Raw genomic sequence first — 26971 nt, 5'->3', positions numbered from 1 at the left:
TCATTTTTTTTAAATCTTTTTGTATTTCTTGACTCAGTCACTGCACTTAAATTTATCAGTTTATGAATAACAGTCACAATAGTCAAATTTGCACGTTTGATTTTAAAAGGATCTTTTTCTTCTCTCCTTTTTCCCCCCCTTTGACTTGAAGTTCTACCAATTAAAACTCAAGGCTGAAGTCCCAGGCAAAGTGGGCTGTGTTTGTACTTCAAGGGCACGGTAAGAGTTTACTTTCTGCTAAGAATATTTTTGTTCTCTCAGGGTCAGTGTTCTGAAAAAAAGTATTTTTATCAAGCCAGTTTTCTCTAATTGTACATGCAAAAAGGATCAGTTTTGGAATTTCAAAACACTTTCAACCAATTTTCTCCACCTAAAGAATACTGTGACCACATATGACCACATGGCGTTAGTTCTCTTTCCCTTATTTGCAGGTTCATAGATTGCCCAGTCTGCCAGAATTTTCCCTAGGAGGCTGTCAGATGGAATCAAAATGAAGATGTGCTTGCCATGTGTGTCAAACACTCGCTGGCAAAACCAAAGGCACACCATACCAGAGAAAACCAAACTTTGAAACAATACACGCACCCTAGTGTTCCATTCAGCACTATTCACAACAGCCAAGACACAGAAGCAACCTACATGTCCATCAGCAGAGCAAGGGGTAAAGAAGACGTGGTGCATGTATCGAACAGAGTACTTACTGCTCAGTCATAAAAAAGAACAAAATAATGCCACAAGCAGCACCGTGGATGCAACCAGAGATTATTATACTAAGTGAAATACATCAGAATGAGAAAACAAACACCACATGAGGTCATTTTTAAGTGGAATCTAAAATGCAACACAAAAAAGCCTATGAGACAGAAACAGACTCACGGCCGTGGGGAACAGACCTGTGGCTGCCAGCGGGGAGGAGGCTGGGGTTAGCAGATGTAAGCTATTATATACAGAATGGATAAACAAATCCTACCGCATAGCACAGAGAACTGTATTAAGTATCTATGATGAACTATAATAGAAAATATATATATATGTAACTGAATTACTCAGCTGTATAGTACAAATTAATGCAACACTGTAACTCAACTATGCTTCAATTAAAAAAGACACAGTCCTGTGTCTACAACTTATTTTTTTAATACAATTTTAAATGGTTCAAGAAAAGAACGCAAATAAGACAGTATCGAGGGAGAGGACATTCACTGTACTTGCAACTTCTCTGAAGGCCTGAAATTAACTCAAATGTATTATGTTACAGTGACCCCTAAAGGTACTGTGGTTTCAGGGCAGACCAGTAAAGTTTAGGAACACGAAAAAGAAGCCCCACCAACCACCAACCAAGCATCCAATCTCCCTTGCCCCAAATTATACAGAGTGCAGTGCCTCTCGTCAGCTCTGTGACCTAAGGGTTGGTCCCTAGAGGTGGGGGGCCTATGGTATCCTGTGATAGGTCGTCTCCATGACAACATCCAGCACAGCGGGCCTAGAGGCAGGCAAGAGCAGGAGCTCCACAGCCGATACGAGGCCACCCCTCACCAGCTCCACCAGAATGAATCAGAGGTTCGAGGAGGAGACCAGGGGCCCATGAAGGGGAAGGGTAGACCAGGTGGATGGGGGAGTGAGCGGGCAACACAACAGCAGGCCCTGGGTGGGGACAGGCGCTGACGGGAAATTCGAGGTGCGTCATGCTGACACCAGTGACCGACAGGGGCTCAGGAGGATGAGGCCAGGGAGCCTGTGGGCACTCACGGTCACTCCTAGAGCAGGGCTGCAGGCTGCACCCGGCCCCGCAGGAAGCCGCTCCCTCCAGATCACACTCTGCCTCTCCTGCTGGGCTCCAGTCTAAGTCCTGAAGGTCGGACAGAGGTTTCCAGTTGGAAGACTGAGGCCTGAGGCCAGAAGCGCTGGCAGGGGTTTAAGGGGCTCGCATGCCCATCCTACCTTGGCCACTTGTGTGAGGTCCCCCTGCCACACGATACTGGTGACACAGTCTCAGTGCACAGACCAGAGAGCCCGAAGCCTCGAAATAAAGATGTCACTGTGAGTGGAGAGAGTAGGGAGCCCCTCACCCCCAGGCGGGCTCTCAGCAGCAGAGCCCCCAGCCTGGTCCTTCTCCCCGGCAGCACCCGGGGCTCCCTGGGTACATTGGGGTGGAAGGCAGAGTCCCAGGTACAGGAGCCCAAAAACTCACAGGACCGAGGAGTGCTGGACAGGGATCGGCTCAGGGCAGTAGTGAGGTGGAGACACCTGGCCTACGGCTCTGCTGCGTCTGAGCCCCAGTTCTCAGACGTCCCACGGGAGGAGGCGGAAGTGATCCGATTCAGAGGAACGTCCTGAGCTCTATCTACACAGTGCTTCCGTTTCAAAGTTTGTCTTGAAGGGACTTACTGGAAGTGTGGAGACAACAATTCAGGCATCACTTGTATGCCCACACAACTTTTGTATACGATAGTGAGGACTGGGAGACGGCACACTTATATATATATATATTTAGTATGAGTAGCTATCTCTATGTTCCACAACAACCAGGTAGCATTTTCTAACACGTTTTCTAATGACTAATTTTCTAATTAGAAAATTTCTAACATTTTCTAATTACGTTATAAAATGCGTTAGAACACTTGACGGATCTAAAAATCAAGATTCTCTACCATCCAGGTGAAGACAGAGGAGCGAGAATGGCATGGGAATAACGCCCCGTCTGACAGAAATGCCCGCGGGGGCCTGGGGACATCAGATGGGGCTCGCCCCTGAAGGGCAGCAGGACCTCTGCCCCAGAGCCACCCTTGGGCTCCTGGAGAAACACCCAGATTGTATCACCTCTCCGATAAGGAGAGAAAGTAACAGATTTCTTTTTTGGTTCCACAGTGACATTTTGGCTTTTTCTCCCTGAGAAGAAAAAGACAGGCACAAGCTAATGGGGAACAGTGTGTTAAGAGAGGCCGGTATTAATCAGGCTGGGGCATTCTGACCCTCCTTCCCAACTTCTTTCTTTTTTACCCAAAGAAAGCAGAACAAGATCTACCATTACCATCTTACCTTTATCTTTTCCTTAAACGTAATTTTATTTATTTTGGGCTGTGCTGAGCCTTTGCTGCGGTGAGAGGGGGCTGCTCTTCATTGCCGTGTACAGGCTGCTTGCTGCGGGGGCCTCTCCTTGCAGAGCTCGGGCTCTAGGCGCTCAGGCTCACGCTGTGGCGTGCATGGGCCTAGCTGCTCCGTGGCACGTGGGATCTTCCAAGATCAGGGATTGAGCTCGTGTCCCCTGCACTGGCAGGCAGATCCTTAACCTCTCAACCACCAGGGAAATCCCTTGTGCCTTTATCTTAACGTTTTGGCATTTCTGCTAGAGATAAACACATCAACACCAAGAAAACTGTTCTGGTAACACCACTTGGAAAGACAGCAGTGATGGGACACAGTCAGACAAGTGCCTGTATGATATTTTAAGATATTTTACTGCCTACGCTGATGACAGCCCATGAGAGGATCCCACGCAAATCCCAAACTGGAGACCTGGCTCAGAAACACAGCCACTGCCTCCCCTAGAGCTGGCTGTCTTCGGGTCTTTGGCCCAACCACCTGCCCGCTGCCATCCACGTAGACAAGCAAGACAAAGGTGAGCAGGTCACAAGCTGGTGACTCTGCAGGCACAGACCCTTCTTAGGTTCCTCAACCTATGGGACAAAAGGCCCATCTGGAAAGCAACAAACCCATGGATTTGGCACCAGCCGGTCACTAGAACCGCATTTCTGAAGGCAAGTAGGGCTCTGATAAACCCCAGAAAGCACTGACCTCTCCATTTAATCACTGTGACTACTTCTTCCCAAAGAACTAAGGAGGGTTCAAGTCAGAGGACATTCAAGTCTCTCTGGCTGGACGGCAGACAAGAAACCAGACGCTCTCACCAAGCGGGCCTCAGGCTCACAGACACCCGTGGAAGACCGTCTTTCTGAGTCAAAGCCTCTGTGTCAGAGATGACTTCAACATACCCCACGTGGGGTGCCTCGCTCCTCGTGGATTACTTCTTTGGGAAGATGAACTTTGGGCAAAACACTTAAGCTCTCCAAGCCTCAGCTTCCTCACGGGTAAGATGAGGACAGTGCCGTTTCCCTCAGAGGGTAGTTGTGGGATAATACATGGAAAGCAATGAGCTTTGTATACACGACCCACTAAGTGAGCAGAAAATGCAGGTGCTGGGTGCTTCTACATGGCAGAAGAGGAGAAACAGCGGGTCCACGAGAGGAGCTACGAGAAAGAAATATACAATGCATGTGGCCAGGATAATGCATAGAGGCGTTAGACCAACTCTAGAGGCGTTAGACCAACCCACATCTAATTAACAAAAACATATAAATAATACTGGGCTCCAAGAAGGCTGAGCAGATACAAAGACCCTGTACGACTTGGAGACAGAAAGTGTAACACCTTCACACCCAGTACCTCCTAAGGGACACATCAGCAGACACAGCCCTCCGGTTAGCCTGACACAGGACCAGCCCATGATCGGCAGGTGCTAACAGTTTCCTTATATAATCACTTCCTGTGTCAAATACTATGCCAACCGAAAAATCTGACATCTTTCACCTTTTGGGGAGAAATTTGGTCTGAAATTTAGGATTCCACCATTTTAAGAACAGAGTCGCTAAAATACAGTATCCCGAAGAGGCCACACCCACTTCCTTACGTTCACGCTTCTGAGAGAACTACGAGGGCTTTTCCTCCAGGACGCCTGACCGCTCCTGAGCTCGGAGTTCTTCCAGTTTCTTCTCGTAGCGAGTCATGAAGTACTCGTCGGGCTCGATGCCCGCGTTCCGAAGGTTTTCCAGGACCTTTTCCAGTCTGACTACCGATCGGGCCCCCTCTACCTTTCTTGTGCTCAGGTACAGGGTGAACTCCCGGAAGTCCAGGAGCTTACAGGTGTCCACCGAGCAGATGTTCCTGATGTCACTAGTTCTATCCAGATGCGGGAAAAACACCAGTCCCGACAGCTTCTCCAGGTCCTGCAGGCTCACCTGGAACTCACTCAATTGGGGCTGGAAGCCAATGGCCTTGTTGGGCACCACGAAGGCCCCAAGGGCCAGGGGCTCAGCAGACCCCGCGCTTCTGCGTGCCAGGATCACCTTGTACAGGTGGGAGGGCACTGCCACGTTGTCCTCGCCGATCACCTAGGGAACAAAGCAGCTGTATCAGCGATGCTAATGTGCACTGCTAAGTCACTTCAGTCATGTCCTACTCTTTGCAGCCCCACGGACTGCAGCCTGCCAGGCTCCTCCGTCCATGGGATTCTCCAGGCAAGAATACTGGAGTGGGTTGCCCTGCGACCCAGGGATTGAACCCAGGTCACTCATGTCTCCTGCACTGGCAGGCAGGTTCTTTACCACTAATGGCAGTTGGGAAGCCCAATTTGCACTGTACTGTTCTTAGTCACTCATTGTGTCCGACTCCTTGAGACCCCATGGACTGTAGCCCGCCAGGCTCCTGTGTCTATGGGATTCTCCAGGCAAGAATAATGAAGTGGGTTGCCATGCCCTCCTCCCAACCCAGGTCTCCCACATTGAGGTGGATTCTTTACCCTCTGAGCTACCAGGGAAGCAAGTCCCAAATATTTCCTGAAAAGACTTCCAGATGCAATTCCAAAAATGCACTTAACAAGCTACTCCACCCCATCCCAATGGATTTCAATTCAACTGCCAAAGGTAATAATAAACCAAGACAGATTCTCAGAGAAGATGAGCATTTAACAGGTAGATTCTGATCATCTTTAAAGTAAGGTCACACCAAAGACCAGGGCTCCCATTCTCTGCTCTCTTTGTAGGACAAAGGAATGCCAGGAGTGAGTCCTGGGTGTTTCAATGGACAAGAAAAGCCGTTGCCTTCTCTGTCTCATAATCAGAACTTTCGGTGCTAACATTCAATAGTCAAAACTGCCAGCTCAGGAACTCCCAGCTCTAGAAATAAAAATATGGCCTAGTTTATCAAATTCACTAGGGAGCTAAACAGCCTTTCAAGAAGCAGCCAGACAGACCACATCAGGATCGCTATCTCCAGTGTCACCTAGACTGCGGCTCATTTTAAAAATTACATTAGGTAAATGTAAACGCCGTCTGCTCAGAGCTCTGCACACTCGCATCTGCCATCAAACACACAACTCCTGAATGTGTCATCAAATTTAACACTTTGTAAAGGTCTCCACACGATGAAGCAGCCAGAGCCCGGTTCAGGCCTGCAGACAACTTGGTCGCCTGTGCGGGCTGGCTGTAATAATGAAGTAACACTGTTAGGAAACCTGTTCAGATTTCCTTCCAATTGGCCTAAGAGCCATTATCTGTTTTCTGCAAAAGAAAAAGTGAGCATCCGTTTCCTTAATGGCCTCCAATAAAATGACGCGATGCCACAACGGCATGCTGTGCTGGCCCCGGTCCTCCCAGGCCCGCCCGCCCTCTAAGAGGCCTCCCTTCCAGACCCAAACCGCCAGCTTGGGCAGGCCCCGCCGGCAGCCCAGATAAGACAGAGGGACCAGAGCCGGAGAGGGTTCGCTTCTGCCTTCCCCAGCTCCTACCCACGCGGCACAGCCCAACGACTCAGGCCATCTGCTGCCTAGCACGCAGGGAGGGCCCCACCATGACCCACCACAGGGGTGCGGGGAAGACCCACCCAGAGGAGTGATCTCTAACTAGCTGTCCTGGAAGTTAGTGCAAGCGGTTGGTCAGGGTGCGGTTTAGAGTAAGGTTCACGGAACTGCACAGCCTACGTGACCCCCTCCAACAAGTCATTTACGCGTGTTCCTCACAGGCCAAAAAACACACCGAAGTGAACCCGATGGGGTGCACAACGAGCGCACAGATCACCAAGAGATGTTCACTCAAGAATGCAACTCAGGCGCTGTGCCCGGCACGCTGGAAATACTAAAGGAATAAGGCTGAAAGTAAGTAAATACAGCTCGCGCTGCTCTCAGAAGCGTCCCATGGCGGGGAGAAGTCAACACCCACAGTTTTCACTGCAGGCAGAATGTGGTGAGATATCAATAGAGCATCAAGGCCTGAGCTAAGGGCGTGGGTGCAGAGGAAGTCAGGAACCAGAACTGAGGGCAGGGCAGCAGCTGCGCCAGGGTTTACAGGGAGGGGAGTCTAAATGGCCTTCAAGCTGGGAGCCAACAGTTAAGCAAATCCTTGGTGCCACCTGGTGGACATCTCCATCACTGCAGCGCAGACCTCAGAATGCCACTATGATGAGCCTTCAAGACCAGTCGCTTGAATATTTTCTCTCCTCATGGACTCTTTGTTTACACACACAAATGACAACTCTCAAAAATAATTAGTAGGTCAAGCCTGTGTGCTGCCAACCAGGGTTTCTAATAACCCCGGTTCATTAAATTCTAGGCAAAAGTAAAGAAGCTTGACATTTTAAGATTCATTGTTTAACCTCATGGAAATCTACCATTTCTATTAGATTTTCAAAAACACTCACACACCTAGGGAACCTCCAATACTGCTTTTCAGAAACTGCATGGACACAGGAATTCCTTCTAAGAACCACAAAGTGTGACTCTTCCACCCGTGATCTTCTTGCAGTATTTCAACAAAAGGGGAGTAAGATATTCTTCACAGAAATAGAAAAATAGAAACTTAGCCACTCACTATCTGCTGATTCAGTCTGCTTTGTTCTCAGAAAGTAAACATCTTTAAGCTGCCTAATACAGGAACCAGTATTATTTGGAAATTCAGAAAACTCATTTCTTCATTGCATTTAAAACTTAAAAAAAAAAAACAAACCCTAAAATATTTTAAAACTTCTTTGTAGACAACTCAACCTACAACATAAATTCTTCCTATTTTCAGGAAAATTGGAAGACTTTCAGAATATGTTTCTAGAAAACAGGGCACCAAAACAGAATAGTTCAGCAAATTGAAACCCCAGAGACCTAAGGCTTTGCACTAAGTTGCAAGTCACAGCCACGGTATCTTCTTTTTTCATTCATAAAATGGCTAGTAATGATCCCCAAGCAGTCCATCTCTGAATAGTTCCGTAGACACAAAGACACATTAGTTGACAAAAGGATTTTGAAATCTGCAAGGCCTATGTGAAAAGTTATTTTTGTACCAGACATCATTCGAGAGACAGGAATGAAACTGCATTTGGCACAAAAGATGGTTCTGCACCGGGACAGGGGAAATGTGGGATTAAGCAAGATGAGGCCAGTTCAAGGTGGACAAAAGGGATTCAGAAGAAAGGAGGCTGGACATAAATGATGCCAAAGGACCCAAGGGCTTAACCGATTTATCAGTAAATCAGCAATAGTCCTTTTCATATAATATTTAGGTATAAAAATATTTTACAAAGGAAATTCTTGCTGCTGTTAAATTACCAAAAAGCACTGAACTTGTGTCAAGGCTGTAATGAAAACTGGAAATCAACCGGGAGTGACGAGAAAATACAATACATATAACAATCATAAAGCTGGCACTCGCTCACGACCTGAGATAAGCTTCCATACCTGCTGGCCTGAGCTTGTTTCTTCCCACCCAAGAGACAGAGATGACAATTTGCTTCCCCTGTCTCACCCCCAACTAACTCCTCACACTCAAAGCTGGGCCTTCATGCTGACTCCGTGCCAGAGAGACTGGCCACACACACACACCCAGGCTAAACCCGCTCTCTGTCGTGTCATATACGCAGCATCAAGAGGAAAAAAACATGTGCCTGCAAGACTCAGACAGATGTAACGTATCTGGTTACACTCCCTTGGTAAGACAATAAAAAGATATTCCAAAAATAAAACTGTTAGACACATCAAGAGATGAAGCCCTTAAAATAAAGTCAGACTAATCAAGTGAAAGAGACCGTGATGGTGTGATAAACAGGAAATCCTGACCTGAGCGAACAGAGGGACAAGTGAGGGCGTCAACAGGGGTGTGGCCGCCCCATGTGCCACCTGTGAAGCCTCTACGGACACTCAAACCTCGGGAGACGGTCCTTCTCACACTGGGCACCCGCCCTGGGAGGGGGCGGGAGATGCCAAGCCAGTGAAACAAGCACATCTGCCCAGACGGTCACTTCTACTGAGTGATTTAGGATGGGGATAAGGAAATATATATATCTATAGATTTGCTTGCTTTTTTAATAAGACTATTATTTTTATTTACTTTTTGACCCCAGCCTGTAGCAGTGAAAGCACGGAGCCCTAACTACTAGACCACCAGGAAGTTCCCAAGACTTTATTATTTATTTATTTTGGCCTCATCACATGGCATGCAGGATACTAGTTCCCCGACCAGGGATTGAACCCCTGCCCCCTGTATTGGAAACTTGGGAGTCTTAACCATTGGATCCACCCAGGGAAGTTCCATAAGGAAATATTCATCCAATACAAGAGTTGATTCCAATTAAATAGATATAGAAATTAAGACTACATAAAGATGAAATAGGAGATTTAAAAAAATAATTGCTGATCACAACAGCTGATGGCCTCGAAATCCCTGGAGGCATTATTTTTAATTTCCTTCCCCTTCTGGAATTAGTGGAAGTTTGGATAATGCTGTAGAAGGAAAAAAGACTACTAAGTACTTCTCACAGGACAACCCCACCACTGCCGAGCCGTCAAATCTGAAGCTCACTTTCTTGCCAGGACAATTATAATGTTCAGGCTGGAATCTTCAGGTATGTTTCATTTGCCTGGATTCCATCTCTTCTTGAAACAGGCACGTGGCTGACCTAAGCTATAATATTAAAGGGGGTGATTGTGATCAGAGCTGTCAGATGACTCACTTCTGATAAAATCACTGCCTCTCATCTTCCCGCGGGCTCATGTTCGCTCCGGTCCTATGACGCTGCAGTTCTTTCCTACATATTCCAGCAGACATTTCTGCCTGGCTAGAAGGAACCCTCCTCTTGGCCCATTTTCTGCTCTTATCTTTGCACGCCAGCAACTGTCACTTGTAACTGCTCTCCATCCACACCATGTTTTACCTCCTGGCCTTAAGTTTCTACATATGAAGAGCAGAACCATCCCTTCACTGGAGACTTTCGAGAGCTTAAAGAACAACACTGTGAATGACGGGCAATTCTCATACAAGGAGAGAGACCCATGTTTGGATTTACCCCTTGACAATTACTAGCAATGTCACTTGGATGTGACCCCTTGAAACCTCAATTTCCTCCAATAAAAGAAGATAATCACTACCTGTTTGTAATAGCTGTTTGCAAGGACGGACCAGGATAGCATGAACAAAGCCACATACATACTGGGAGGTATACAAGGCCCTTGATAAATCCCAGTTCATCTGCTCCACTTCCTCCAAAGTGCACATACTAGATACACAAAAGCTTCACCACTAGATAGAAAAGTAAACAAATATGTCATTTTTATTAGCTATATTCTACTAAAATAAGGTTCAGAGTATAGTTGTAAACAAGAAGGAAATACTAAATAGACAGATTTAAGAAAACAAATCATGAACTGTCATACATAAGTGCAAAGCATTCCCTGGGAAATAGGATCCATGATTCAAATATGTATTTATTCCTTGAGAGGAACAGACCCACTTCAAGGGCTGGGCAATGCCACGTGCCCTTTCTTAGCATCTCTTAAGGACATGGCTTTATCCATAATAGTTTTATTACAAATTGCCAGAAAATAACCTGAATTTTTAGTTGGGCATTCAAGTTGAGCATTTGCACCTGCTGCAAATCTTTTTTTTTTTCCCCCAAAAAACTCTTTTTGAAGTGTAATTGATTTATAATGTATTTGCTGCAGGTATACAGCAAAGTCATTTAGTTTTGTATACACACACACATAGGTATTCTTTTTCAGATTCTACTCCATTACAGTCATTACAAGATATTTAATACAGTTCCCTGTTGGGAACTGTAAACAGCAGGGCCTTGTTTACCCTTTCATTTTTGCCTTCTTCCCTACACAAGTGCTCTAATCCAACTGTCTGAGGGACATACTGTTTCTTAGCACACATCCTACTTTTTCCTCCCTCTTCCCCTTGCCTAGCTTTGCCTCCCATGTCTGTTTTCCTTAGCCAAAGTCGCCCAAGTTCATATGCGCGTAGATTTATATGCATACATATATTTTTAGCCCAACTCAATTCTTTTTTTTAAATTTTATTTTATTTTTAAACTTTACAATATTGTATTGGTTTTTGCCAAATATTGAAATGAATCCGCCACAGGTATACATGTGTTCCCCATCCTGAACCCTCCTCCCTCCTCCCTCCCCATACCATCCCTCTGGGTCATCCCATTGCACCAGCCCCAAGCATCCAGTATCCTGCATCGAACCTGGACTGGCAACTCGTTTCATACATGATATTATACATGTTTCAATGCCATTCTCCCAAATCTCCCCACCCTCTCCCTCTCCCACAGAGTCCATAAGACTGTTCTATACATCAGTGTCTCTCTTGCTGTCCCAACTCAATTCTTAAAATGGTGAGCTCTGAGACAATTTTTCCAATTTAATTTACTAACGGATCATAGTTTTTCATGCTAAAAAATACACTAAAGATTTTTAAAGGTAAAATTCCACCTGCAGTCAAGTTTGATCTGAAAAACGATGCTGGGCTTCCCTGGCAGTCCAGCGGTTAAGAATACACCTGCCATGCCCTGTAATATTGTGGGAGGCCTCCACAACAGAGCAGCTGTTCACAGCTTCAGCAAAACCCGAGTACAAGTTATTAAGTAAAGGAACTGATGAAAGTTGTTGACTCAAAGACATAGAGAGAGAGAGAGAGATGACTTCCACGATGTGAAAGAGAGGAAAGAAGGGGAAGAGTATCCAAGAACACAGTTTGAAGCATTGCCGGGAGCCGGTGAGGCATTCCACTCGTGACAAAGGTCATGAGGAAGGAGGCTCGATATACGCAAAGGCGGGATCGAGCCTCAGGAGTCCCCCCGGATATTCTCGAGCATCTGCCCCCAAAAAACCAGAGTCTGCCTACTTTATTGCTTTGTGCTCTTACCTCTGACTTTACTGGGGGCTGTCCCCCACCACCATCTCACTCTCTCTGTCAAAGAGTTAACTTACAGCTCCAATTAATAAAGTTCCTGGGCAATTAGGAGTGTTTAAATCCAAACCCCTCAGATGGCTCTCTAACTGACAAGTTTACCCGGACTCCTCAGCTATGCATACGATTGTTTACAGTCTCCCAGCCTCAAAAGGCAAGGGAAGCTTAAGATATTCAAATAGCCTCTCAGAGAGTTAGAAACTGTCAGAATAAAACTAGTAAAAGATTTCATTGATGAACCAATGTTTGTTGCCAAGTTTTCACATCCCCTGAATTGTATCCTTGAATATGTATTAATTAATATAGTTGGTATATAGAAAAAATAAGTAGTGGCCTTGGTGTTAGTAACTTTAGACCCTTAAGGTAATAAATTCTTTCCTTTGTTGTAAACCCATTACACATCCACCCTATAGGAATGCAATTTTATCTTCGGAAGATGGCGCCAAACCTTAAAATAATTACTCTTAGAGAAAATAAGTCTTTGTTGATAAGTCCTTGTCAAGAGTCATAAAATGTTAATAGGCCTTCTGGCCAGAAGATGATGTAAATCACCCAAACCATTTGTATACGATAAATTTGCAGGAAAGAAACCCTGGTTTTTGATAAGGGTCAAAGACTGCTGACTTTGCATCCCCTATTATCCTCTATGTGTAACTTAGGGTATATAAGCCCCTGTTGAAAATAAAGCTACGGGCCTTGCTCACCAGCGCTTGGTCTCCCCATGTCATTCTTCCCCTTAACTTCCAGCTGAGTCTCCATCTGGAGCGCGGATATCCTCTGCGACCATTTATTTGCCTGGGCTTCTAAGACCCACTCGAGAAGGTGTCTAAGGTGGGGCACCTTCCGCTATTCGAGAAGGCGCCTGTGGCCTCCGTGGTCAGAGCTAACCTGGTGTCACGGGTTATATTGATTTTCCGCGTAAACCAAGCTACTCAGCCTCTTTTCTCCACTGAATTTTCCTACTGAGCTATCCTCATTCTATTACTTTTTATATCTCTAATTAACATATAAATAGTCGCCTAGGCCGTCTCTCCTTCGAATACCCTGGATCAGCCAGGGCTGGACCCCGGCAAAGCATGTCGTTTACAATTCCATGTACATGCCTCCCATGTAACAAGTACTTAAAGATTTGCTGAATTAAAAGATTTGCCAGTGTGAACATGAATAGGTCCTATCAATTACTACAGACATGGAAAACTAATGTTACAGGTTCAGAGGCCCACAGTCTGAAAGAGAAGGCCTAAGACCGATAATGCTTTAAACAAAAAAACAAGACTGTTACTCAGAGTACACCCTTCAAGAAGCGCACCATGACTGCCCTCACACATTCGTCACCATGATGCTAATCAGGGTCAGAAGAGCTGACAGGTCTCTTCTAAAACTCTCTTTGAGAATACCTATACACGCCTGTATGGCATTCACTGATCGACTATTTAGTAGGAAAAGCAAGGTTAAGTCTTTTTAGTAGTTAATTTTATATAACCCAGAGTAACAGAATTCGGTATACAAAAGATATACTAAAGAGGTATATACATTTGCTTCATTCTGAATTGCAAATTTTAAATGTGTAAGGATGGCATGTGGAACACTTGTACACCCTTCACCTGGATTCATCAATTCTGAACATTCTGCCCAATTTCGTTTATCACTCAACCTTTTTCTATGTTTTTTTCCCTGAATCTTTTGTATTTCTTAAGAGCAAAGACATTCACTTACATAATTACAGTATAATAATCAAAGTCAGTAAATTTAATACTGATAAAATAAAATTATCTACAGACCTCAAATGTAACCAATTGTCCAAATAAAGTCTTATTCAGCAACTTTTGTTTTTCGGATCTAGGATCTGATCTAAGATAACACAATGCATTTTATTTCATGTATTTTAGTCTTTCAGTTCAGTTCAGTCGCTCAGTCGTGTCCGACTCTTTGTGACCCCATGAATCGCAGCACGCCAGGGCTCCCTGTCCATCACCATCTCCCGGAGTTCACTCAAACCCATGTCCATTGAGTCAGTAATGCCATCCAGCCATCTCATCCTCTGTCGTCCCCTTCTCCTCCTGCCCCCAATCCCTCCCAGCATCAGAGTCTTTTCCAATGAGTCAACTCTTCACAAGAGGTGGCCAAAGTACTGGAGTTTCAGCTTCAGCATCACTCTTTCCAGTGAACACCCAGGGCTGATCTCTTTTAGGATGGACTGGTTGGATCTCCTTGCAGTCCAAGGGACTCTCAAGAGTCTTCTCCAACACTACAGTTCAAAAGTAGCAATTCTTTAGTCTCCATTAATCTCGAACGGTTAATTTCTCAAGCCTCTGTCTTTGAGGACATGCCTCTGTCTTGGACGACACTAACATTTTTTGAAGAATGCCCGTCAGCTATTTCATGGCATGCCCCTGAGTTGGGGTTTGCCTACTACTGCTGAGTGATGACACTCAACAGTACGCATCTTGGCAGAAATGCCACAGCAGTGCCACTGTGTCCTTCCCAGTGTGACACGCCATGAGGCAGCTCATCAGGAAGTCTCTGCTGCCGGTCCTTCACTCCCACAAGCACTTCTGGAACACTGAGTGTGTGAGCACCTCTGTGGACGCCTTAAAGACCCACCATCACTGCTCCTCAGAGCCAGACAGGGTGATCACAAGCCAGTCATGGGGGACAGAATATACCCTAAAGTTGTAATTTTCCTAACTCTGTTTCTCAGCTCATTCAGTTTTATCACAGACCCCCTTAGTAACTATGTAACCTATGTAACCTAACAGGCGGCATTTACTAAACACCTGTTCCCTCCAAACACACCCACTCTTTGACTTTCCAGGAAGTCCTTCAATCTCTGTTTACTTCCTCGACCACTTCTCTTATTCCTCCTTACCCCACTTCGTTCCTGGGCACTCGGTACGTCTCACAGTACATCAACCCAGCCACCCTCTTGGCAGAATCCTTCATCTTACCCATCAACAGGCGCGGCTACCTCTCTCACACCACTAATCATACTGTCATATATCTTCATTCTCCCTTTCCTTTAATCCATAAAGTTCTCAAATATCATGCATGTTAAAAAAATTTTTTTTTCACTTGTTTTTTAAAAAAATCCAAGCATCTAAAAAGAAAAGCTTTTCCTCCTATTTATTCAACTAACTGGGCTTCCCAGGTTGGCTCAATGGTAAAGAATCTGCCTATAGTGTAGGAGCTGCAGGAGACGTTCCATCCCTGGGTTGAGAAGATCCCCTGGAGAAGGAAATGGAAACCCACTCCAGTATTCTTGCCTGGGAAATCCATGAACAGAAGAGCCTGGTGGGCTGCAGTCCACGGGGTCACAAAGAGACCGACACGACTGAGTGCCTGAGCACGTGTTCAACTATTAATAACTGCAAGCTGGATGTCTTCCTGAAAGCTTCCCTCTTCTTCACCCCAAAAACTGAATTCGTGATTACTCTTTCCTGTCCTTCTCTATTTCTCCTCACCCTACCTGCTTGAGTCCAGCCTGTATCTATAACAATACCTAAATCCCACAACTCTGCTGTTGATCCTAAGTGTTCTGAGCTCACACCGCTCCATCTTCTGGAGTTCCCATGCTCCCCTCCTGACTCTGCTCACTGTTATTCCTCCATCAAGATCTAGCTCAAAAATCGCCTCCTCGGGGGACTTCCTTGGCGGTCCAGTGGTTAAGACTGTGCTTCCAATGAAGGGGCTAGGGTTCAATCCCGGGGCAGGGAACTAAGATCCCACAGGCCAAAAAAATAAATAAATAAATCCCCTCCTCTGTGAAGTCTTCCTGACCCCTGCAAACAGGATTGGTCACTTCTTTCTGAGACCACTTCCTCTATGCATGTATACATCAGCTCACACTGCAACATAATTAGCTGATAACATGTCTGTCTCCTTGTCTAAACTGTGCAATTCTTGAAGTCAATGGTTGCTTTGTAAGCCATCATTATATCCTCTATGGCTATCACTCCAACTGCTCAATAAATCCTTGTGAATAAATGAAACTAAAAAGTTGCATACAGAGACTTCCCTGGTGTCCAGTGGCTAAGACTCTGAGCTCCCAAGGCAGGGAGGTTCAGTCCCTGGTCAGGGAACTGGATCCTGCCTGCCGCAACTAGATAGCCTGCATGCGGCAACTAAGGCTAGTGCAGTCAAATAAATAAATATTTTTAAAAATAATAATTCTAAAAAGTACAATACAGAATGTTTATAATCTCACGCACATAAGCCTGAATTGTAAAACATGTTCCTACCTGGTAACTAACTGTTTTCTTTCCATCACTTCCAGTCTGAGGTAAGGTCAGCGGTCCAGATACTATCCAAACATCCTCAAACCGCTCTGTCAGTTCTCGACAGTACATTTCTATTCTGAAAAACAGAAAGCAAAAAGATACGTGACAGTCTCATACCTGGATGTAGAAAAGAAGCAAACCGTATCAAGTCCTTGGGAGAGGTAACAAGAATACTGAATTACAGAAATCAATGTAAACAGTGAATATGGCCTAAAACACTAAGAAGCAAATAAATAAGCAATGTTCTTCCCAGTTTGCTGTATGCAAAAACTTAAACACATGCATTTATACAACTATCTACATTTTCCTGTGTGTCCATTCAACATACAGTTTATGACTGAAATTTTGTTTTGCTTCCTCCCTTATTCTTCTATGCCAGTAGTTCTCAAACTTTATTCAAGAATTATGTATCATTTCAACAAATTGATATTTTTTTATGTAACTACATCTACTGTAGGACGATCAGGTTTATCCTAGCATTTCTTAAACACTGTCACACTGTATTAATAGAAATGAAATATTAGTAGCGTGAAATATTACTAGTGTAAAATGAAATATTAGTATTAGTTTTAAATACTTAAAACTCCCTAACAGAACTGAACGAAAGCATCTGAAAAATAGAGAACGCCCAGATGATTTTATACAATAGTTCCTCATCCAGAGAATACATGCCAAGACCCTCAGTGAATTCCTGAAATTGCAGACAGTACCAAATCCTATATATACTGTTTTTTCCTATACACATATATCCACAATAAAGTTTATATTTATAAACTAAACATGGTAAGAGATTATATATAATAATAATAAAATAGAACAATTATAACAATATGCTATAATAAAAGTTATATGGGTGTAGTCTCTCTCAAAATACCTTACTGTACAAATCCATCCATCGAAACCAAGCCCTTATCATGCTTAGTGGCTGTAATTTATGCAGCTTGAGATGCAACAGCAAAACCAGCACAAGTTTTGTTTTTCTTCACAATTTCATAGATAAAAAGATGCCTTCTTACATCAGAGCAATTTCAGCATACAATTTTTTTTCTTTAAGTCAACAACTTTTACCTTTTCACTTACGGGAAGCACTTTACAGCGTCTCTCCAGCCAATCCCAGTTGCCACCATCACTACTCTTGCATTTTGGGGCCATGAGTAAGTAATGTGAATACAAGCACTATGAAAGCGAGATGGTTACTGACCAACAGGTGGGACACACTGGACAAAGGGAAGATTCACATCCCGGGCAGGACAAGGCAGAAGATACTAGATATTTTTTATCTTTTAAAAAAAACTGTAATTAATTTATGTGGCTGCGCTGGGTCTTCAGTGCTGTGCATGGGCTTTCTCTAGTTGCAGCAAGCAGGCTCTCGAGCTCAGACTCAACAGCTGTGGCACGTGGGCTTCGTCCCCCACGGCACGTGGAACCCTTCCTGAGCAGGGATCAAGCCCGTGTTCCCTGCACTGGCAGGCGGACTCCCAACCACTGATCACCAGGGAAGCCCGGGAAGCACTAGGTTTTATCGGGTTACTGGGCAAGGCGCCAATTTAAAACTTAAGAAAATTAATTTCAAATAAATAAACAAAACTTATCATTTATTTCTGGAATTTTCCACTTAATGTTTTTGGACTGCGGCTGGTGGTGAACAAATGAAACAGCAGAAAGCAAAACCACAGATAAGAAGGGATTGCTGTGGACAGCTTCTATCAAAGACTGGTAATGGTTACGTTCAAAGGTGTGTTTCTCAAAAAGCTCAGCAAATCTTTAAGTACAAACAGAGCAAAATACAGAGTCCTGTGCCCAATGCACAGCGCTCCACTGCCTCGGGAATGTTTTCACTACTTTCTTCCAGACTTGTGATCAGTGGAAACAAGACCAAAATGGCTGGCTATGGATTGCTGTCTATACTTCCATAGAAAACCATGCCCAAATCCAGCAAAGCAAACTAGCCCAAAGCATTTATCTTCAGTATTGTTAGCATTTGAAAAACAAAAGACAGGAACAGCTCAGGCACGCATTCTCCTTGTCATATCCCTCATGTCCCAGAAAATCACATTTTAAAAACTCTCCCTGCTCACCTGTTCCAATATCCAGCATTATTATCAAAATTCTGAGGCACAATATTAGAGAGGTAAAAGGTTTCGGCCATGGCTTTCTGTGGAAAGAAATAAAAACAGGAACATGCGCTGAAATGCCTTCCCCTCTGAGACAGACTACCAGTTCCTTAGTCAAACCTTAGCTCCAGGCAATTACAGCCGCTATTTGTTTAGATAAATGAAAGCCACAACTGCTCCACGACAGAAAGCTCAATGATTATTATCAGAATAAGGACTGTAGCAAAAGAAGTCGTTTGGCGTGCTACCTTACTTCACAATTTATTAAATTCATACATGTAATGTCGACTACATGAGCAAAAAATTTCCAACATATGGCTAAAAGGTAAATTCTAGTGTTAAGCCTCTGGCAAAGAGTTTTTCAACCAAGGTCAGCTTTCGGGAACACAGCAGTATTTAAGTAGTATGGTACAAACACATTAGTTCAAAAGCAGTACCAAAAAAGTCCTGTTCTTCTGAATTTCCGGCCACTGTGTGTTCTTTCAGGCTCCCTGGTGGTTCAGACAGTAAAGAATCTGCTGCGATGCGGGAGATCCAGGTTGGATCCCTGGGTGGGGAAGATCCCCTGGAGAAGGGAATGGCTACCCATGCCAGTACTCTTGCCTGGAGACTTTCACGGACAGACGAGTCTGGCGGGTCCATGGGGCTGCAGAGTCAGACACGACTGAGCAACCAACACTTCTTCATGTGTTCATTCGCCTCCCATTTCTGGCCTGCACGCCCAAGGCTCTGGCCAGGTTTCTTTTCATTGACCTACACTAACTGCCAAGGTCACCAAATACTTGGTCTTCAAAAAGTGGCTCTCAGGCTTGCATGCATGCTGACATAACCTACGGAGCTTGAAAAAAACGGATGCTTGGGTCCCACGCCCTAGAATTCCTGATTTACCTGCTCTGGTTACAGTCTGGGTACCAGGATTTTTTTAAGACTTCCCCAGCTTCTTATAATGAGTATCCAAGGTTGAGAGTCACTATCTTAAAGACAATAATCACCAACAATTCATGTAATAAATCTCAACGTCAGAGAAGTCATTTCTCCCCTTTTTTGGCAGAAAAAGTATCCTAAACTAAAAGAGGCTAGAGACGTGACAACTAAATGTAATATGTGACTCATGATTAGATCCTGAATTGTTTTTAAAAAAGTTGTAAATGACATAATTGGGACAATTTGGCAAATCTGAATGTGAACTGTATACTAGATATTATTGTACAAAAACACATCTGCAAACATTTCTTAGGATAATGATACAACTTGATATATATTCAAATATCTTCATCCTCAGATAATATAATCTCCCAAACAATCTACCTAGGCATGAAGTGTTACCATGTCTGCAATTTACTGTCCATGGTTTAAGAAAATTCATACATAAAGTAAACGTATCAAGATGCATTTTATGTACTATCTTCAACTCTTCTCCAAGTCAAAATATTTTTGCTGTGCTCTCTTTTCAACTTTTCTACAGGTCTGAAATTTTTCGAGATAAAAATGAGTGAGTCGTTTAAGCTCATATTGGCTTTCCAATTCCCTTTTGCATAGCTTTTAATGTTCGTCACTCCACCCCTTTAAAAATGCTTGAGCATCTGAGCAAAGAAAAGAAGTGTAATCAGGGAGAAAATAAGAAAATTCTCAAGGGTTAGGGTTTGGGTCTTATGTTAATTTCCAAGTCCCAGGAAACACATAATACCAGCCCCATGTTCCCATCCCTCCTGAAAAATATGCCTACAGTTGAGAATTTGTTATTTCCTGCTGGAGCCATGTGGCCTCGTGACCACCCACTGCCAATATAGTCCTCGTTGAAGGCGCTGAAGGCTGGAGGGATGTTGGGATCCGGCTTGAATTTACAATGTTTTCTGTCTGCAGCACCTGAAGAAAAAAGACACACAATGTAAGTGCACAAATATCTCTCAAGATTCTCTAAGGCAAGCTGCCAGCTGCTATCTCTTTGAGCAGTTGGTACGTAGTATCAATCCTTAGTGATCGCAGGCACGTCTCAAGTTCCTGGGATAGTTCAGATACTTCATTTGAGTTTAGCAAGAACTAAGTCTTGCCTTCAGTCCCCCTCACCCCATAAGGCTACAGAAACAAAAGCAATATGGCTTTAGTTTACCAGGGCCACTCTGACCCTCTCTGGATTCAGGCATTCCCCCAAATATTGGTCTGGCAAAGCTCTACCATCATATAGGTTCTTCATATATATTTTTTTTTTTAAGTGATTTTTTTCTATATACTGCTAATAACATTTCTTGTTTTCGGCAGGAGAGTTAATCTAAATAACTTAGCCTGTCATTACAAAAACTGTAAAACAAATACTTCACACTAAAATCAAGGAAATCACAGGTATATTGCTTCCTGTTCTCAAATAATATTAATTAGCTCTATTTCACCTCATCAAAACCATAGAGCTCATATGATTAACAGTATGCAACACAGTGCTTTTTCTTACATACCTCTGAAAATAATAACTTAAGCACAAGATAAAATTAGTAAAGCTGAAATCCCATCTTGGGCAAACTGCTGTATTTAAAGGAAATTTATCAGACTTGAGACTAAATCAAGTGAGTTTCTCTTGATGTAAGTTTATAATCAGGGACTTCCCTGGTGGTCCAGCAGTGAAGACTCCACGCTCCCAAAGCATGGAGCCCAGGTTCAATCCCTGGTCACGTACCTAGATGACATATGCCACAGCTAAAGATCTCGTGTGCAGCAACTAAGGCCCGGGGCAGCCAAATAAATAACTTTTTAAATTGATAATCAATTTCACTTGCTATGATAAAGTTTACACTTACATCAGTTCTCTTCTAGCAGTAAGCATATTTCAAAGTGAAAGTGAAAGTTGCTCAGTCATGTCTGACTCTGGGACCCCACTGACTATACAATACAGTCCATGGAATTCTCCAGGCAAGAATACTGAAGTGGGTAGCCTTTCCCCTCTCCAGGGGATCTTCCAACCCAGGGATTGAACCCAGGTCTCCTGCATTGCAGGTGGATTTTTTTACCAGCTGAGCCACAAGGGAAGCCCAAGAATACTGGGGTGGGTAGCCTATTCCTTCTCCAGGGGATCTTCTCAACCCAGGAATTGAATAATTGGATATTTTACCAACTGAGCTACCAGGGAGGCCATGCATATTCCAATCCTCCTGCTATCCTGCAGGTTAATGTGTACTTTACGAAGGCACATGCTCATTTTAATATATTTAAACACAGTATGCAGTATACAGCAATGGAGAAATAATTTGTGGGTCATATAGCAAATTAAAAGGCAAATAACAGAATGGGAATAAAACAACTCTTGACAAATAGTCTTAAAACAAAAATTTCCTACAAAATTCAAAACAGAATATCCCCATTGAAAATGGTAAAGCAAAATTCACAAAGAAAGAATAAATCACAAAATACTAACCCTCAAAGTGAGGGTTAATTAACCCTGGTAACAAACACAGAGGAATGGTGGGAGTGTGACAACAAGTAGGACAGAGAGTGATAGTGGGAGTGTAAACTGGAAAGGCTCCCTAAAACTCACTCTAACCATAAACAGCAAAATCTGGCCATCCTAATCACAGGAGTGCATCGAGACACGAGGACATGTGGACAGATGCACGCACCTGCCTGCCTCTGCAATCTCCAATCACGTTCCCCCTCGCGACAGCCAGGCTGGCCTTCTTTTAGGTCCCCAGTGGAACAACACTCTTCACATGGAGGCCTCTGGAGAGGCAACTGTGCTTCTCCTTCCCTGTCTGGAATGCTCTTCTCCGCATCCCGCTACCCACCCAGCTCACTGCCATCCACTCTTCAGGCCACTTTCTCAGAGAAGCCTCGCTAAGCAGCATCAGGTTCTCCTGTTATAATCTCTCATCATCTTCTCTATTGTTCCTTAATTGCACAAACCCAACTTGCAATCGCTTTTCCTCCAGAACAGTTATTGCCAAGTGTAACTACACGGTCATGAGTATTTGATAGGTCAACACACCCGCTCCCTGACCCAAAGTGTCCTGGGGGTAGAGACCATCTACTCTGGTCACCGAGAGAACCCCAAGGCCCAGCACAGTGCCAGGCACTTGGCAGGCATTTGAAGATATGTGTGGAGGTTATGAATGAGTGGTGCTCACAGCAGCCACATTTGTGACAAAGCCTCCAATTCATGTGTCAAGATACAGATCCTCTCAACCCCTGAGACAGCCAGGCAGGGTCCATTTATCTAGTAAGCCATACAAACATTTTCTACAAGTGCAGTAATGTAGAAAGGGTTGAAATTATTCATAACCCTCCTTGTTCTCAATTTGGAAACATCTTTCATCAATACCTTTGCTTCTAACCACCTACCCGTTATCTTGCTCTTGGATATATGTTCAAGAACCCATCTAGGCACCCGCTTTGATTGATCATAAGACAAGGCATGGTTAGTGTAACACCTTGTCTCTGTTCCAGCTAAAGGGAATCCAAATTGTTCCAAGACAGCCTTTTCCGAAGAACCTAAAAATGAGAAAGGGTGCAAACATAACAGTTAGTGAATTTTATTAGAAACAAAAAATAATAATGAAGGGGGTAAGACAAAGGACTGGCTCGACCATAACATTAATCAGGTGATCTAATTTTTGCAATTACTTACAAGGCAAAGAAGAGAGTAAGCAAAATACTAGTTTGGCCTAAAATCAATCGCAGAATTCTAGCCAAGCTACGAAAGAGATACCAAAGGAACATTTCATGCAAAGATGAGCTCAATAAAGGACAGAAATGGTATGGACCTAACAGAAGCAGAAGATATTAAGAAGAGATGGCAAGAATACACAGAAGAACTGTACAAAAAAGATCTTCATGACCCAGACAATCACGATGGTGTGATCACTGACCTAGAGCCAGACATCCTGGAATGTGAAGTCAAGTGGGCCTTAGAAAGCATCACTACGAACAAAGTTAGTGGAGGTGATGGAATTCCAGTTGAGCTATTCCAAATCCTGAAAGATGATGCTGTGAAAGTGCTGCACTCAATATGCCAGCAAATTTGGAAAACTCAGCAGTGGCCACAGGACTGGAAAAGGTCAGTTTTCATTCCAATCCCAAAGAAAGGCAATGCCAAAGAATGCTCAAACTACCGCACAATTGCACTCATCTCACACGCTAGTAAAGTAACGCTCAAAATTCTCCAAGCCAGGCTTCAGCAATATGTGAACTATGAACTTCCTGATGTCCAAGCTGGTTTTAGAAAAGGCAGAGGAACCAGAGATCAAATTGCCAACATCCGCTGGATCATGGAAAAAGCAAGAGAGTTCCAGAAAAACATCTATTTCTGCTTTACTGACTATGCCAAAGCCTTTGACTGTGTGGATCACAATAAACTGTGGAAAATTCTGAAAGAGATGGGAATACCAGATCACCTGATCTGCCTCTTGAGAAATTTGTATGCAGGTCAGGAAGCAACAGTTAGAACTGGACATGGAACAACAGACTGGTTCCAAATAGGAAAAGGAGTTCGTCAAGGCTGTATATTATCACCCTGTTTATTTAACTTATATGCAAAGTACATCATGAGAAACGCTGGACTGGAAGAAGCACAAGCTGGAATCAAGATTGCTGGGAGAAATATCAATAACCTCAGATATGCAGATGACACCACCCTTATGGCAGAAAGTGAAGAGGAACTAAAAAGCCTCTTGATGAAAGTGAAAGTGGAGACTGAAAAAGTTGGCTTAAAGCTCAACATTCAGAAAACGAAGATCATGGCATCCGGTCCCACCACTTCATGGGAAATAGATGGGGAAACAGTGTCAGACTTTATTTTTCTGGGCTCCAAAATCACTGCAGATGGTGACTGCAGCCATGAAATTAAAAGACGCTTACTCTTTGGAAGGAAAGTTATGACCAACCTAGATAGCATGTTCAAAAGCAGAGACATTACTTTGCCAACAAAGGTTCGTCTAGTCAAGGCTATGGTTTTTCCTGTGGTCATGTATGGATGTGAGAGTTGGACTGTGAAGAAGGCTGAGCGCCGAAGAATTGATGCTTTTGAATTGTGGTGTTGGAGAAGACTCTTGAGAGTCCCTTGGACTGCAAGGAGATCCAACCAGTCCATTCTAAAGGAGATCAGCCCTGGGATTTCTTTGGAAGGAATGATGCTAAAGCTGAAACTCCAGTACTTTGGCCACCTCATGCAAAGAGTTGACTCGTTGGAAAGGACTCTGATGCTAGGAGGGAATGGGGGCAGGAGGAGAAGGGGACAACAGAGGATGAGATGGCTGGATGGCATCACTGACTCGATGGACGTGAGTCTGAGCGAACTCCGGGAGTTGGTGATGGACAGGGAGGCCTGGCGTGCTGCGATCACGGGGTCGCAAAGAGTCGGACACGACTGAGCGACTGATCTGATCTGAAACTGTAGCTATTTCATTAACTGTTAAATAAGAATCCGATTTTACTGGGCTTTCACATCGAATTTTCAAATCTCTGCACCACACAATGCAGTGTGCTCAAGAAAAACTCCTGTCATCGATATAACTGAATGGGAGACAGCCTACCTATTCACCATGCTTTAAGAGTTAATGTGGGGACAAAAGCATATAGACTTAATTTTTTAATTTTTTTTTTTTTTAAGACCCTCATTCAGGGACTTCCCTGGCAGTCCAGTGGTTAAGACTCCAGGCATCCAATGCAGGAGGTGCTGGTTCAATCTAGGGTCAGGGAACTAACATCCCACATGCCTCGCAGCCAAAAAAAAAAAAAAAGCCAAAAACCCAAACAACAACAACAACAAAAAGACCACCTTACTGACACGCTTCCTCAATGTGCTGGTACTGAGGCAGAGATGTATGCTGCAGCAGGACAGTGGTAAAACCGGCTTTTCCTAGTGGGAGAAACTAAACACCCACTGGACAGGGAGTCCGTTTCCAAATAACCCTCTTTCGATGCCCTCTCCAGGCTTCACCTCACCAGAGTAGCCCTCTCGCTAAATGCCAAGTGTCAGAAGGAGCAAATGAAATGTACATGTTGGAGACAGAAATGAGCATGAGCTCATCTACTTTGTTAAACATAAGGTACACCTGGTAACTTGCAGATTTACTTGCCTTGAAGAAGGCTAGCAGATGTTCTTCATTTAAACAATGATCAAAGGAGGACAGCTCCGGGATCTGCTAAAACAGCGCTCCCCAACCTTTTTGGCATCAGGGACTGGTTTCCTGAAAGACAATTTTCTCAAGGACTCGGGGGTGGGCCTATGGTTTCAGGATGATTCAAGCTCATTACATTTAGTGTGCACTTTATTTCTATTATTATTACATGAGCTCCACCTCGGATCATCAGCCATTAGATCCCGGATCTTTGCGACCCTTGTGTTAAAACTATGGGGTCCTTCGTTCATTCATCTATACTTACTAGACGCCAATTATGTACCAGGTACTGGGCCGTGTATACGGTGGAGAACAAAACTTAAACACGGTCCGAGCGCTTATGGAGCTAACAATCGAAGGGAGGACAGAAGATAGTGAAAACCACGTGTGGGGATCAGTACTTGGGGGATAGTAGACCCCAGCGGGAAGGAGTACACGGAGCCGGCAGGTGAAACGCGCCGTGGGGAGGAGGCAGAACCGAGAGACTGGACAGCGGATGACCAAGGGCTGGGCGAGTAGCGACAGCGCGCGTCCATGGTTACGGCTCCCGGCCGAGGCAGTAGCCGGGACCCGAGATCTGGGGGCCCACACACTCACCGTCCGGCTCCCTCACCACCACCGCTGGCTCAGCATCCCGACTCCAGAGGAACTGCACGACCACGAGCCCAGTGCTTGCAGCGCCCGCGACAGCTCCGGCCACGAAGCCACTCAAAAAGCGCCGGGACCCACGGAGACGGGAAGCAAAACTTTTAGCAGCCATCTTGCCCGAGACGCTAGCCTTTTGCCGCAGCGCATGCACGCTCCAGGTCGGCCGCTTTAAAGCCAATCGCAATCACGGCGCCCAGACACGCATGCGCCACCTCGAGTCGCCTGGCACGGAGGCTCTCCCGGACGCCGGGGGCTGGAGCGCAAGCTCGCGCCCTCTGGTGACCGACCTGGAAGCCCAGGCACACGCAGGCTCCACCTCGTCCACTTGGACCGGGTGATGCGTGAAGGCATGACGCCGTGAGGTCTCAGTGTGTGCACATACAATCCTTTTAGTCCCACTTAATAGGTGAGTACACCACTTGCACATGCTTACAGTAAGGTCCTAAGAACCGAGATTCCAACTCAGATCTGATTCTAAACCCTGTGCCACATTAGGTGTGTTCATGATACGTGGCTTTGAAGTCGCGTGGTACACAAATCCTAACTTCCAAAGGCAGCTTTGCACCTCCTAAGGAGTTTCTTGACAAGACAGTACTCCATGGTAGTTCAGGACTCAATCACAGCACAGGGTTTTGGATCCCCACTCACCCACTTTCCACCTGCTTCCTCTTTTGAACAAGAATAATAATAATACTTCTTAGCCCCTAGGGTTCTTGTGAGGATCAAAGATTAAGCATATAGTGTGTTGAGAAGAACCTGAGGCATGTTGTTAAATGCCCTGTTAATATTTACAATTTGTTATTTAGCTCTGCTTTCTA

At 44.5% G+C, this 26971-nt stretch overlaps 1 protein-coding gene across 7 annotated transcripts; it reads right to left on the bottom strand.

The window, feature by feature from the left end:
- Positions 1-26373, bottom strand: EXOG (exo/endonuclease G). 7 transcript variants are annotated; one of them, XR_015150922.1, is made up of 10 exons: positions 26103-26373; positions 22729-22878; positions 20132-20271; positions 18370-18446; positions 16253-16367; positions 4688-5168; positions 3040-4248; positions 2192-2387; positions 1942-2020; positions 1-1849 (listed from the first exon to the last, which is right to left on the bottom strand). XR_015150922.1 is itself a non-coding variant. In XM_086365950.1 (6 exons), the coding sequence occupies exons 1-6, from the start codon at positions 26263-26265 to the stop codon at positions 4707-4709; spliced, it is 1107 nt and encodes a 368-aa protein (XP_086222076.1). In that variant the 5' UTR covers positions 26266-26373; the 3' UTR covers positions 1-4706. The 7 variants fall into 7 exon arrangements, 2 of the variants coding, with proteins under 2 accessions (XP_086222076.1, XP_086222077.1); XR_015150921.1 differs by having other exon boundaries at positions 3040-5168; XR_015150920.1 differs by having other exon boundaries at positions 1942-2387.
- Positions 26374-26971: the final 598 nt, after the last annotated feature.

The sequence above is a fragment of the Bos grunniens genome, chromosome 22 (assembly GCF_055505025.1).
Source record: "Bos grunniens cultivar Pamir isolate PY7600 chromosome 22, Bosgru_T2T1.0, whole genome shotgun sequence".
In the NCBI taxonomy this organism is placed as follows: domain Eukaryota; kingdom Metazoa; phylum Chordata; class Mammalia; order Artiodactyla; family Bovidae; genus Bos; species Bos grunniens.
This window is presented reverse-complemented; position numbering and strand designations above follow the sequence as displayed.

What these genes read in the sequence shown, in the direction of transcription:
- EXOG (XM_086365950.1), bottom strand. Translation starts at nt 26,265, where the DNA reads ATGGCTGCTAAAAGTTTTGCTTCCCGTCTCCGTGGGTCCCGGCGCTTT. An exon ending in GAAATAACAAATTCTCAACT is followed by an intron (nt 18,447 to 20,131) that starts GTAGGCATATTT and finishes TTCTTTCCACAG; the next exon opens with AAAGCCATGGCCGAAACCTT. An exon ending in AGAAAACAGTTAGTTACCAG is followed by an intron (nt 5,169 to 16,252) that starts GTAGGAACATGT and finishes TTTGTTCCCTAG; the next exon opens with GTGATCGGCGAGGACAACGT.